This window comes from Cavia porcellus, unplaced genomic scaffold (assembly GCF_034190915.1).
Source record: "Cavia porcellus strain 051 isolate PalLab524CR breed Dunkin Hartley unplaced genomic scaffold, mCavPor4.1 scaffold_6, whole genome shotgun sequence".
Classification (NCBI taxonomy): Eukaryota; Metazoa; Chordata; class Mammalia; order Rodentia; family Caviidae; genus Cavia; species Cavia porcellus.
Genome location: NW_026947489.1, coordinates 46,621,255 through 46,636,353, shown reverse-complemented (window position 1 = coordinate 46,636,353; position 15,099 = coordinate 46,621,255). Strand labels below are relative to the sequence as shown.

General features: G+C 43.0%; 1 protein-coding gene across 2 annotated transcripts in view; it reads left to right on the top strand.

Moving 5' to 3' along the window:
* Positions 1-15,099, top strand: part of Zc3hav1 (zinc finger CCCH-type containing, antiviral 1) — a 55,261-nt gene that overhangs the window by 31,094 nt on the left and 9,068 nt on the right. Inside the window, exons 5-9 of one of the 2 annotated variants that reach the window (XM_063250566.1) lie at positions 313-411; positions 1,506-1,629; positions 4,038-4,212; positions 9,426-9,489; positions 11,796-11,898. In XM_063250566.1, coding sequence (XP_063106636.1) covers positions 313-411; positions 1,506-1,629; positions 4,038-4,212; positions 9,426-9,489; positions 11,796-11,898 — 565 coding nt within the window. Of the gene's footprint in view, positions 1-312; positions 412-1,505; positions 1,630-4,037; positions 4,213-9,368; positions 9,490-11,795; positions 11,899-15,099 lie in introns of both variants that reach the window. The other variant, XM_013158707.3, reaches the window with a different exon arrangement.

Sequence of the window (15,099 nt, the reverse complement as noted above, 5' to 3'; positions counted from 1 at the left end):
TGGAGGGTTTGGTTAGCACTGGTGGGGAAGACAGGCAGGACTTGCTGGGAGAACCACACGCAGAGAGTGCTGACAACGGGAGCACTATAGTTAGGTTTTAGCTTAAGAGATAAACACAGCTTACACGTGGCCCTATATCCATGTGTTATTTTCTGGAGGGGCCATCTGGGCCTTCAGGAGCAAGGCACAAATCCCAGGAGTTTTCTTGGACATAGCCCTCTCTTCGATATTCCTTCCTGTATGAGACCATTTGTTTCCATTTTTGCTTCAGATGTGAAGATCAGCATGCATGTGTTCCCGTTTGTTTTACAGATTCCGGATCTGATGTTACAAGTACCACATCTAGGATGGGCTGTCATGGCGCACAGGACATTTGTATAGATTATCTGCGGAACTGCTGTCAGTTTAACAGTGAGTACCAAAAGCTTCCTGTGAGCCTCTACCTTTTGGCCACTGTGAATAATGCTGCTATGAACATAGGCATAGCCATGCACGCTCAAGGCCTCCTTTTATGTGTTTGGAGTAAATATCATGTAGAATTGCTGGGTCATATGGTAATTCTGTGTTTAGCTTTGGGTATACCATTTTCCGAAGTGGCTGGACCATTTGTCCTTCTCACCAGCAAAGCACAAAGGTTCTCATCAGCACACACTCTTTCCTCCCTCCCCTCCATCCTACTAGGATGTGCAGTGGGGGTTAGGGTGAGTGCCTCCCTTCTTTGGATGAGCCACATCTTGAGCAACACACATCCTGTGGATTTCCCTGTGATGTCTTTTTGTTTTAAAGTAGTTGCATATCTTTTAAACATTTCAGAATCAATAATATGTAATTAACTTGAAAAGCAGAACTACTTTTGGCATCCTTGAATGTTGGGCTTGTAAGACTGATTCCTTATTTAGCAAACATTCATTTTAATGACTATCTTTAGTGTGCCCAGCCCCATGCCAGTCATGCAGGCAAAACAGTGAAGCAAAACATTTTCTTTAATGTTTGTAATTAAGCTGGGAATCAACACACACACACACACACACACACACACACACACACTGCACAAAATAAATAAATATGTAATATTAAGCTCAAATTATATTGTTGAATGCTGGCTAAGGGAATGGGAAATCCAGATTAGAGCAAAACAGAGTGAGATTAGTTGTTGGGGGAATTGCATTTTAGGCCAGGGTTTCAAGGAAATGAGAGTGGTTGTTTTTGTTGCTGGAGAGCGTCTTGTTTTGCCATGGAATGGGGACGGTGCACCAAGGCTACCTGCATATTTGAAAATAGCACCAACTCCGTAGGGAATGGAGAGTTTGTGTTTCTGGATTCATTCTTGTGGGTAATAAAACCTCCTGAGTGGTGGTCACAGGGCACAGCAAACAGGCACCTGCACAAGCAAAGGTACAGGTGAGAAACACCCTACAGGGCGGGGAAGACAAATCCACAGTGAACTTAGCTGAGCAGATCAGAATCCCCCAGTGGGCCCTGAGATCATCTTTCTGTCCTTGTAGGCAGCTGCAGCAAAATTCACTTCCACCTGCCTTACCAGTGGCAGCTGTTGATGACACACACTTGGGTGGACTTCCAGGACATGGAGAAGATCGAGAAGGCCTACTGTGACCCCCGGAACGTCATGTGAGTAGGTGACTGTGCTGGGGTATGAGATCAAAGAAAGCAGAGCATTTGGCTTACGGGGCAAAACATCTGACTGCCTCTAGGGATTCTGAAAACACTTGCTGACTGCAGTAAATTAACAGTGGCGATTATTTATTTAGTTGCTATCTGTCAGTGAGTGAGTCACACAGAAAAGCACAGTGCAGAAGTCAGTTCACAGTCTTTGAAGCTCATCACAGAACCTCAGAAAGCACTGAGGGTTTTAGAACAAATGAGCCTTTGGCTTAATTTAATCATTGTTAAGTATGATTTGAATAATTCGATGTAGTTCTAGAGCAGAAATGTGTTGTATGCTTTAGCATTTTCTACTTTCCTTATGCTGGCTCTTTATTCTGGAGGTGTTTTAGAGGATACTTTACGTTTCTGTTCCTTTGGGGGCTGAAATGGTGATACTTACGTGACCATATTTACTTGGGATGTGCAGGAATGTGGGGTGCATCCTCATTTTCCAAGGAAATTCTGTGTGTGTGAGATGTTTGCGTATTTTTCATTCAATACATACTTTAGTAAACTGTAAATGGGGGTTGAGTTGCTGCATGCAGTCAGCAGAGGGTGGTATCAGCTGCTCCCTCATTTCTAGGTTCTAATCCCTGCCCCACCCCAACCCCCTGGTAGACACAGAAGTTCCTCAACTTTGAAACTCCATGTTGACATTTGGGGCCAGATAATTACTTGTTGTGGGGAACTGGTTGGTGGTCTTCTAGGCCTATTCTTTTTTTTTTTTTTTTTTTGGTACCTGGAATTGAACTCAGGACCTTGTGCTTGCCAGGCAGGCTCTGTGCCACTGAGCTATATTCCCGGGCCCTAGGTGTCTATTCTTGATTCCAGTAAGCACCAGTCTCTCTACCCAACCCCAGTGTCTTTGAATATAGTTGCAGGTCCCCTGGGGTCAAAATTAACCTGACTGATGGAAGAGATCTTACTTAGCGTAGTCACCCTCAAATGTTCTTGCCTTGGGATCCCTTAACACTTTTAAAATATATCAGGTGTCTCAAAGACTTTGTTTATGTTGATCATAGATACCAGGATTTATCATATTAATAATTAGAACTGAGAAAATTAAATATTTATGGATCCACTTAGTGACTACAATAAACTAATCATATGTTAACATAAATAACATCTCTACATAACTATGTGTATGTAATTACGTACCTACACATAGATAACTATGACAATGACTGTTCTCCAAGACAAAAAAATGTTATGGAGAAGTATGTCGTAGGTTTATATTTTTGGGCATGTCTTTAATGTCTGCCTTCATAGAAGGTGAACGGATTGTTCATTTAATCTATTGTGAAATCGTATTTCACGCAGCCTGTAGAAAACTTGTACAGTAAAGACAGTAAGAAAGCAAAAAAGGCAAATAATGGATATATTGATATGTATATATATTTATTTTATTTATTTATTTTTTGGCACCGGGAATTGAACTCATGACCTTGCACTTGCAGGCAGGCACTACGCTGCTGAGCTATATCCCTAACCCTTAACATTATTATGAAAATGACTTTGACTTTGCCAGTTCCCTTAAAGAGCCTTAGAGTGCACTTTGGTAATAAATAATTTTAAAAACGGACCTAATGAGAGTTTCCAACTTACTTTCTAATATTGAGCCAATCAGTTGTTTTATGGGCAGTTTTATTTGAGGATATATTTTGAGGAAACAGTAAATTTTGTGACACTCTTAAATGTGTGATGTGGGAAGTATTTCAGTTTTTCTCTCAAATGTAATACCTGGAACTGTAGGAAGAAAAGTTAAGATTTTATTTACAGCATTAAAAACAAAGGAAAGAAAACTTCAAAATCTTTCTCAGTCCTAAAACATTAATTCAGGGGCCAGGGATATAGCTCAGTGGTACAGCACCTTGCCTGGCAAGCACAAGGCCCTGGATTCGATTCCTAGTTTAAAAAAAAAGAGCACTTTGTAGTTTTTTAAATTTTAATGTTAAATTGTTGAGACAAAATATCTAACACCCCAAATTAAAGGTGAAAAAGTTTGTTTGGCTTTACAGTTTGTAGACGTTTCAGTCCGTGATTGGCTCCAAGGCAGGGCTATATAACAGACAGGCATCATAGAGGAGAAACAGCTTGTGGTGGGCAGAAGGAAGCACAGCAACAAGGGCCAACCACAGCTCTTTGTGTTCCCTGTGTCTTATCCAGGCTGTTTAGGATGGGTAGCACTCACACCCTTAACCCTAGTGCCCTTGATCCTAGCATCGCACCATGAATCCATCCCAGGGTCGCGCACTCCAGATCCAGCCAGCTCTGAAAAGCCACCATCAGGCTTTGGGAGACACAAGCCATAACAACTGTAGAAGTGGATGGCAATGAAGCATCTTGTTACATTTATACTTTCTCTCTCTCAGAATTTCGGTAGGAAATCATACACTCGATTTCCAGAAAATGACTTGTGGTCTTAGGCCCATTCGACGCATCTCTACTCCTTCATCGGGCCTGAACTTGGCCAATTCTGTCTTCGCCACCAAGTGGATTTGGTATTGGAAAAATGAACTCGGCAACTGGATTCAGTATGGGGAAAGGGTGAGTACTGTTTTTCCTTGTGGGAGGCTCTGGTTTAAATTTCACAATTTAAAAAGAAAAACCTATTAAAAATATTTCAAGTAAGGCAGAAGTTTTTTGTTGGTTTTTTGCTCTATACACAGCTGGTTTTACATTTTTTCAGCAAGTATATTCTCCTACTGTGATTAGGAACCAAAAATCTATTATTACTAGGGATTGAACCCAGGGCCTGTGCACTGAGTTACATGCTCCGTCCTTATAGTATTTTTTATTTTGAGACAAGATCTTGCTAAGTTGCCAGGCTAGGCTCAAATTTGCAATCCTCTTGTCTCAGCCTCCCACAATACTGTGATTATAGCTGTGTGCTACCCTACTTTGCTTACTAATTATTTTTAAGGGATCCCTTTACATCTGAGTTGGCTCTATGGCCCTCTTTTCTCACTATCAGGTATAGAGCAGATAACTGAGTATTAACAGTCATTGCTGACATAGGCATGACGGTGCACACCAGTAATCCCAGCACTTGGGAGGCTGAGCAGGAGCAACTCATCAATGGTGATCTGCTTGAGTATAGAGCACCCCTATGATTCAGTCACCTTCCAAAAGCCCCACCTCAGACATTTGTGACTTTGGGGGACCATTTTCAATCTAAACCACACCGGCCAACAAAAGAGGGTAAGAGAGCAAAATTAGGCCAACAGGGAGACTGGGATGGTTAATTGTACCAGGGGCTGTGTTAATTTGTTCAAGCAATGAAACGTGTCTGGTGTAGGTGGTCACCAATGTTCAGTCAGTTTGCACATAAAAGACTGGAACTAGAAGATTCTAGAATAGAAATTTAGATAAACTGAGCTGCTGTCCTTCTGTGAGCATCCCTTCCTTTGATTCTTAGGATAAAATAAAAAGCAGGAAGGGAGAGAGACAGACAGGGGAGAGAGAGATTAAGATTAAGTACATAATGAAACCAGAGACATAAAAAAGAGAAAATAAAAGCAGGAGATTAAATGAAGCCCAAAGACAAACTAGGGGCAGGCTCTGCCAGCGTAGGGTCCTCCAGAGTCGCCATCCATGGCCCCTGGGTTTGGCTCTGAGCAGCCTTGCCGGCTGGCAAAGCAAACAGACTTGGGCTGTGTGCAGCGCCCCTGTGCCTCAGGGTGTAGTGTCTCCTGTGGGCCTCACAGAGGGAACAGGGCATGCAGGGGAGAGGAGGGTGATCGAGATAAACAGTCCTCCCATCACTGCGTAGCACAAAATCTTCCAAACTGAGCAGTGGATTTTATCCAATTCCCTTTCCAAAAACCTAGAGTGGAGCTGCCCTGCTGAAATAGGATGCAGAGCAAAGCCCGACTCGGTGCCAGTGCCATCGATCCTCACGGCAAGGAGACTGTCAAAGCGCAGTTCTGTAGAAGTGAGTCCATCAGCACCTGTGAAACTAGAAATGATAACCTTTACTTAGTAAGCCGTGGTTATTTAACTGTGAGTCTGTCATGCTGGCACGTGTTTGTCATCCCCGCACTGTGAGAGGCTGAGATGGGAGAATCGCAAGTTGAAGCTCAGCCTGGCCACCTTAGTAAGACCCTGTCTCAAAAAATAAAGTTAAAAGGAGGCCAGGGATATAACTCAGTGTGAAAACCCTGGATTCAATCCTTCGTACTCCTGAAACCCAACCAACCAACCAACCAACCAACCAACCAACCAACAATAACTACAGATTTCAGTGGGTATGTCAAGCCCTTGCAATTTTCAGTAAGGTAAAGGAGAAAGGTTGGGAAATGTTTGTATTCTAGTGACACTGGAGTCCCAAGTACCAGATCAACACACGAAAACCAGAAATACCAAAACCAAGCCAAAACAAAGGCCTGTCGGTGGTGTTATGGCTGGATGTCCCCCAAGACCTCATGCAGTCACAGATGGGGCCTTTGAGAGGTGCCTGAATCTAGAATGTGTGATGCTGGGGTCCAGGGTGTGCGATTACTAACTCAGTCCACTGATTGGTTTGGCAGAGGAGAAACAGCTCACAGCAAGCAGAAAGCAGCAAAAATCAAGTGGCACAGCAGCCCTCTTCCTGTCCCTTACACTCTATCCAGGTCACACACCATTAGGGACAGCAGCACTCACACCCAGGGTGACCCTTCCCATTATCCTCTGCGATGCTGCTCTGCCGCACTGCCGTGCCACCCTGCCAGCTGACTGAAACCTCTACAGACTATGGCTGTTGGTGTCAGGTATTTTGTCTCACCAGCAAGAAAAGTAACTAAGACAAATGGGAAGTAGTTTATGGTATTTAATTTAAATTTATACACCTTGCATAGATCATAATCCTTAGCAAAATGTAAAGAGACTTCCTGTACTCTGTAATGCAAAGTCGTCTCTGTGACTTTCAGTCTGCACTGAATGCTAAATTTTTAGAATATAACTTTATATTCATTTCATATATAAGACAGATTTGTTCTATGTTCATTAAATGTGAATAATTTCATTGCTGGCACTTCTGTTATTAAAAAAAAAGGTCCTAGTTTTTCTCTGACTGTCCAAGTAAAATGAAGAGTGATTCTAGGAGATGTGAATCTAGAACATGATTGACAACTGGGTTTTCTCATAGATTAATGTGTGATGGTACAGTTCCTTGGTTTGACTCAGTGCACAGGTTGGACGGTTTAGAGGACAGACTCTGCTCTGGAGCTTTCAGATAGTGCCATGCAGATTTTATTTCTTGTAGCTGACTTGTGAATAGGAGTTGGGCAATTGAGAGTTCTGGGCTAGGAATTTCTGTTACAGGATTTAGGGTGCAAATATCTTTACTAACACAAGGTAGGTGGATTTCCTTGACACAAGCTCTCTGGAAGATAGAACAGTGTTCTTTTATGGAAGTTGAGATGCTTGACCAGAACTTGGACCTAGGTAGAGAATGGACAGGGAGAAGGCTGCATAGATGGGCAATTGGGCAGCGATAGTATAGGATGGTTACAAAAGGTGGGCCCTCATAGTCACTGGATATCATCAGGGAGGACACTCAATTGCAGGTCCTTGCAGAGGTTTACCAGCACACAGCTCACCTGTGGAGCTGTGGAACTCACGTGGGGAATAGCAGGATCTGTAGCTTTGGAGAACTGTTCAGAGCGAGAGCAAGCCACAGCTCTGGAAAGTCAAGCTCAAAGCAGTAACTGAGACACAGGACAAAGCGAAGACCTATCCACTACAACTGAGGTATTCATCCAACTCTTGTGGGAGAATAAATAACTGAAGACTCAACTCTTCAGTCATTCTTTCCTGCTGGCGGTGGAAAATCCCAGAACTGGGATTCTATAGTATACGCTGGGATACATTACAGCTATTAAGTGATGGTAGCTGAAAGGAAGCATCTCATAAGCTTGCCACCCACCGCCTGTCACTTAGGACTAAGAGACAGCACTGTCTGGGAGATTTCCAAGGAGCTGGGCCAGCTCAGCACAGACACAGCCAGAATAGATCGCAGAAGAGACACCTGATAATTGATCTGCACAGCACACTTTTAGAGAAGAAGGTCTCCTGAGACTTGGAGAGCTGGGTCCTGATGGAGACCCTCTCGGTCAGTCAGCTGTGTGACCTGGCTGTCACACATCATGACTTCAGAGGGCTGCTGTCCTGTTCGTCTGTAAGGGTCATACATGAGCAAACCAGTGTGTGTATCAGTTGGTGTCTGAGATTCATCTGTGATGCAGACTCAACCAGGGGAAGGTAACCCCGTGGGAACTTTGCCACCTATCAGAGTCTATGGACATCACAAGTGCAGTGTGAAGGCAAGGCCAGGAAGTGCAGAATGGAGATGCCCGACTGATGATCTTCCAGTTCTGGGCCATCTGGCTTGACAACTCATAGACTCATGTGGCTTTTTCATTTTAAACTTAAATTAAATCAAGAATTCAGTTCCACTAGTTGGTTGCACCAGTCACATTTTAAGTGCTCTATAGCCACATACAGCCAGGCAACTGAAGGAGTTAAAAATAAGCCACTCTGGCACATTAACTATTTTGAGCTAAAGGCACTTGAAAAACAGCAGGTGCAAGGTTAATCTAAGCTGGGTGTGGTGGCGCATGCCTGTATCCCAGCACTTGGGAGGCTGAGGCAAGAGAATCATTGTAAGTTTAAGACCAGCCTGGGCTACAGAATGAGCTCAAGACCAGCCTGAACTGCATAGGAAGACCCTGTCTCAAAAAGACCAAAAAAAAAAAAAAAAAAAAAAAAAAAAAAGATAACTGTAATCTTTCTGTTTCTTAAGACCAGAGGGTAAAGTTCTGGAGTGAAAGACACCTTCCCTGTACCAGCAACCATGTTCTTATGGTGAAGGGTGATACCCCACAGCTGAGGGAAATCTGCACAGATCAGCCACATCTGCTCAGCGGCATGTCAGAACTTGAAAGGCTGTGGCCTGTTTTGCCAGGCTTCTACACAGCTGAGTGGGCAGGGGGTGGATATGAGACTTCAACTATAGAGACAAGAAATTCCTAAGCCCAAAAGTGTTGGCTGCTCTTTGGGTCAGAGAAGGCAGATAGTTTGGCAAGCCTCATCCATCCATGGCCACCATCTATCTCCCTTCCAGTTTTCCCTGGCAACATACATCTTCGTGGTATGACTTGTTGGATGCTGTAGGTTAGAAAGTTCTGCCAGAGTCTTCTACCCTTTGTCCTGGTTCTGTCCCTGAGACACAGTCAGCTTCAATCCACTTTGCCCTGTGTGCAGATGTTTGAATGCAGCTTCTTTGCACCAACCATTCTCTGCTGGTGAAGGAAACCAGCTCGGGCTCTTCCTGACCTGGGACATTTTCCTTAGATGGCTTCGTTCTGGGCTTTCATTCTTCCTTTCAGGAAAGGTGGGCACAGGTCCCTTTGGGAGAGGTGGGCACAGATGCAGCAGAAAGCTGGAGCGTATAGAATATTATCTAAGGGACCGTGAGCTCCTCCCTAGCATGGGTGCCACTAGGAATTTTGCTAGCATATTCTAGTTCATGAGAAACAAGAGTTTTACCGCCTTGAGGCAAGATGATTGCTGCAAGTTCAGGGTCAACCTGGGCAACATAGGGAGACCCTATCTCAAAAAGCACTCCCCAAAAAGCCATGGCTGAAATCAGACTAGATACGACAGTAGAAGTTTCCTGAAGACCTACCCTGATGATGTTTTCACTTTTTTTTAAAAATTAGAGTAACAACCAGCCAGGTTCCGATGTCGACTCTTCATACCTGGAGTCTTTCTTTCAGAGCTGTCCAAGGGGAGTTGTACCATTTCAGGCGGGTGTCCGGAACTACGAGCTGAGTTTCCAAGGTGAGTGTGTGTGAGTGTGTTTGTTGGAACACAGCACAGCATGGCAAGCGGGAGCATTGGAGTGTCCCCACACCCCTCACTTAGCGAGGGGAGTGCTTGTGGATGTCAGGCCTGTGTTTAGCGCCCTGGCTCTGAGGGACAATTACTATACCCCTGGGGAAAGACACCCAGCCTGCCCTGCCTCAGTACCCTTATCTGGAAAAGAAGTAGCTTTGGAGGCCACGTTAGCTCCTCAGGCTTGAGCTGATTCTCAGGGGGTAGCTGAATTTTCAGGTGCTGTGGAATGCAACAGTGGTTGTGAGGCTCTGGGTACATTCAGAGCTTTAGAAACTTGCCGTTTCATCTAGACTGATGGTTCATCCACCATATCGACTAAAGCACTTTGTCTTTTTAAATGTTAACTCAAGCCAGTATACAAAGGTCTTCTGCTCAGCTTCTGCTAACTCCTCTGCCATATTTCGTGGGAAAATAGGGCAGAAACTGCACTCCCTCTGCAAGTACTATCCCATTGCACCACCCTGGGACCCTCTGTGCTCATGGTTGGAGACTCCAGGACCAGCCCAGGGGTGTTTTGGCAAAAATGAAACTCTCAGGTCTTGCACTTCCCATATAGTATCTGAGATTTGAATCCTGTTTATTTTGTGTGTGTTGAGCACTGTAGATTTTTTGTTGTTGTTGTTGGTGATGGTGGCACTGGTCTTTTGGAAGACAAGTCAGCAAAACACTGTGATAAAGTACCCAGAGAATGAAAGAGGTGACAGAGAGCACGAGTTGATCTGCAGAGGATTTGGAGTGAGCGGCAGCTTGGGTCCCCAGGTGGAGGACACAGCAGGGGACAGCAGAGCCAGGTCTCAGGGCAGAGATGCTTGGGGTTTCACAGAGCAGGAAAGTCTTCAAGGAGAGATAGAAACCTGGGTTTGTTTGTTTAAACAGAGACACCATGAAAGATTTGAGTAGCACTGCAGAACGGTCTAACTAGCTTGTTTGTTTATTGTGCTGTCTGTTTCATTACACATCACCTTCATTGAGGCTTCATTTATTATAGCAAAATGCATCCACCGCAAGTGTGTCATTGGTTGAGTACTAGCAGATGCCTGTAACCACCCTAATCTTCTTCTATGAAAAGCTGTACATAGAACATTTCCACCAATTCACAATGTTTCCCCTGCCTTTTTGCAGTCAGTTCCTGTCTACCCTGCCATCCTCTACTCCTGTGACAAGCTATACCTGATTTGCTTTATGTCCTTCTAAATCAGTTGTGCTTTTTTTTAGAACTTCATATAAATGGACTCTTTCAGTGTGTAGTCTGTACATAGCTGGCATCTTTCACGAAGAATAATGGTTTTCATTTATGTTGTTGCATGTGTAATAGATTTGCTACTGAGTAATATTCCATTAAAAAGATATACATTATCATATATACAAATATTCCATTATAAAGATATACATTATCATATATACAAAGATATACATTATCATCTTTATATCTGTTGCTCAGTTGATGGCCATTTGAGTTGTTTCCACTTTTTGGTTATTAGAATAATGTAGCTGTGAACATTGTTCTGAAGTCTCTATGTTTAGGTTTTTATTAATCTTTAAATACCCAGGAATGGAACTGCTGGGTCATATAATAGCGCATGTTTAACTTTATGACACTACCAAACTATTTTCCAGAGCACTTGTACTATTTCATGCTCTTACTAGCCATATATAATGACTAAGTTTTTTTTCTTTTTTTGAGACAGGATCTCACTATGTATTTCAGGCTGGCCTTAAACTCACTACATAGCCCAGGCTGGTCTTGAACTCCCCCTCCAGCCTGTGGCAATCCTCTTGCCTCAGCTCTTGAGTGCTGAGGTTATAGGCGTGCACCACCATGCCTGGCATGATTTACTTCATGAAAGGATCACTGTCACAGTGTGGAGCCAGGCCAACAGCACGCATTAATTGTAAATAACATTTCACACTTGCTGTTCAGAGATTTGGCTAACAGGCGCTGACCCATAATCACTGCTTTCTGGTGTGGGGCCGCGTGCACGCATGATGTCTGATCATCTGGTATCCCAGCTCTCCTCTTTTACCATCCAGCTTTAATTTCAATATTATGCTTACTCCTGAGTGTTCACTTAGCACACTGCATGTTGAGTGTTTGAATAAGCAGTGGGGGATATACGTGTCTTATCTTGAGCAGTTTTCATCTGATTTCACACATGACAACTCGGTCATGTACATTTGCCATGTAAATCACCTCTGAAACGAGTCATTTTCTAGGATTGTTCTTGATTGTTTTATTTTTCTGTCTAAAGGGATGATTCAGACAAACATAGTTTCCAAGACTCAGAAGGATGTTGTCCGAAGGCCAACATTTGTTTCGTCGCTGGATGTGGAGCAGATGAGAAGGAGGCCAGAGTAAGTGCTCCGAGGCCCTGATAGCTGGCAGATGTCTGAGAGGTTCACATCCTGATCACAGTGCGTCGCTCGTGCATCTGGATCCTAAGTTCTTGAAAAGTTCCTGCTTGCATTGCCCAGCAGTTTCTTTTTGCATTGTTTTTGAGCGAGGCGGCTGTTAAGCAGAGGGCTCTGGCTGAGAAAATACCACACCAGGGAGTTGGTGTGTGTATGGGCAGTAGCTCAGTAGTGCAGCATTTGCATAGCATGCATGAGGCCCTGGGTTTCCAACCCCAGCACTGGGACACACACACACACACACACACACACACACACACACACACACACACATTTTGTAAAATACTCTGGGCCTCAGCTTTTCCAACTGGGTGGCTGGATTAATGGGGAATGCCTAAGAAATCATCCGGTGCACTGTGTTTTGCACTGGATCCTTCCATGTCCTTGGTTGTATATGATTTATACAGAATGACATGAGAGAGAGAGAGAGAGAGACAGAGGGAGAGAGAGAGAGAGACAGAGAGAGAGACAGACAGACAGACAGACAGACAGAGAGACAGAGAAGGATGTGGTAGCTACATGCATAAGAACTTCGGAGAGAGATCAAATTGATTAAAGGAATTTTTTTTGAGACAGGATCTCACTATGTAGTTCAGGCTAGCCTTGAACTCATTACATAGTCCAGGGTATCCTGGAATTCATGGTGATCCTCCTGCCTCAGCCTCCCTAGCGCTGGGATCACAGGCATGCATGCCTGGCTTAAAGAAGTTCTTTAACATTTTATTTTATTTTTCATTAGTTTAGTTGTACCAATTTATGGTAAGTGGCATTTTAAAAGGACATTTTGCTATGGGATAGTCATTGTAACTTTCTTGTCTGTTCCTGAAACTTTCAGTAAAAATCTACATTGTGTATGAACATTTTCGGAGTTGGATTTTTTTTTTTCCTCCAAGTGATACGTGATAATGAAAACAGATTTCCAAACAGATATAAAATCAAGATGTTCTGGCTAAGTCTATTTGGTTGTAAGAATTGAAAGTATTTCATGAAAAGGATAAACTCAAGGTTTATAACATCTCACGGGAACAAGAACCAGAACTGGAAATGAGCCACAGCAGGACTGCAGGGAGCAGGGTTAATTCAGGTTCTCCTGTAGAGTCAGAGCACCTCAGGGTCGCAGGACCTTGCCTGAGACTTGGTAGATCCTGGACTTTGACTCTCAGTCACCTCAATTAAAAGTCTGTTCACTGTTCATTTGCTGTGGGATTTGGACAAACGAATTACTCTGCACCTTCCAGTCTCTAAAATAGGCTTAAGAGGTTACTTGATTAATACATTCTAGGCATGCAGAACAAATGGCTAGTGTACTAATTTAGTACAAGCTAGCAATATCTCTAATTTTTGTTTTTATTCCCCTGGTATTTACAGACAGTGACACACACGTTTCCCTGTACCTGGTTTCACTTTTTGCAAGTTCAATTTCCTCCTGTCAACCCCAGTTTGCAAATATAGTACAGTATAAAAAGATGTTGACCTGCTGGATGTTGAGAGACCCACATTCATATAACTCTTCTCACAGTATACTGTTATATTTTATATCTTAAATTAATCTTGTAATCTGCAGTTAACCTCTTACTGTGCCTAATTATAAGTTAAGATTTATGATATGTGTAGGAAAAAGCAACAATTTTTGTGGGGTTCAGTTCTTAGCAGTCTCAGGCATCCACTGGGGTTCTTGGAATGTGTTCATTTTGATGAAAGGAAATTTCTGTGTACATGTAAGTAAGATGACTGAATTTTAACCTCAGAGTTTCAATCTGGCTATCTTTTCCAGCTTACTGTCTACCACTAATTAGCCTAATTTTCTTTATATTTATTAATTTGACTTCCCCAAAATTAGAATCAAATTGATGTAGCTATTTAAGGTCATTTGCAGCACTTTTTTTTTTTTTTTTTTTTTTTGAGACAAGGTTTTGTTATATAGTACAGGCTGGGCTTGAACTTGTTCATATAACTCAGGCTGGTCTTGAACTCACAGTGATCTTCCTGTGTCAGCCTCCCAAGTGCTGAGATTACAGGCCTACACTATTACCCCTGGTTTATAGCACTTTTAAATGTTCACAAATCAAGTAAAATATTGCAGGTTAAGATAAAAAGAAATATATAGAGTGATCAAAAAATGTACAGCATGTTAAATTTTTAAAAAATGAGGGGCTGGGGATTTGGCTCAGCGGCATAAGCGCCTGCCTTGCAAGCAGGCAGTCATGAGTCGATCCCTAGTACTGATAAAAAGACCCAAAAAAAAAAAAAATTGTAAAAAATGTCTTACAGGAAAAAAAAAGAAAATAAAATTCTTACATTAAAAACCATATTACCATTCATCCCTACCTCCTTGCTTCAAGTGCATTTATCCCAGTTCTTGCCACTTTCTGATGCAGTTCTCAGTCCTCTTTCATGAGTGTTTTTAGATGAATTGCTCTGGCTGTCTTAATGTCCCGACCTTATTAAAAATGTTTGCCTTTCATGGTCACTTTCACTTTGGGGGAGACTCAGAAGCCGCATGGTGCCAGATCTGGTAGAAGGTGCTGAGGGGCTGGGGATGTAGCTCAGCCGCATAAGCGCCTGCCTTGCAAGCACACAGTCATGAGTTCCATCCCTTCATTTTTTTGGACAGTAGAAACTCCAAACGTTGTAGCCTTTCTTGTCTCAGTCTTAGGTGTTTCTTTCTGTACACATTTATTTTGAGGAAAAGAAATTGGTTTGGAGTATTTCCAAATATGTTCTGTAGTCCACCCACTCCCTGTTTTAGTCATTTACATGTGTCACAGCTGCCCAGGGCCATCCCTATCCTCGAGGAACATTCCTTCCCATTCTACTTACGAATCCAGCATCTTTTATAACCCAGCTCTTATGCCACTGTCCCTTACTGGAGACTGTCCTTTATCTTTCCTTTGTCCTCTGGTGAGACTTAGAATTCCCTTGGTTCACATTCCCCATTCTAGTAGCTTGTAGTGCAGCTGTGCCCTACATGATGATATTCTGGGGATCCTGTACAGGTCAGGGCATATGGTAAGTGCTAGGCCTGTGTAAGTGTAGTCTATCACACAACAAACTCACCTAACAATGCATTCATAACTGTTGCATGACTATAGTAGCAAAATCCTTCCTATCCTTTCCTGCACTCAGTTAAAGCTCCCCAAAGCT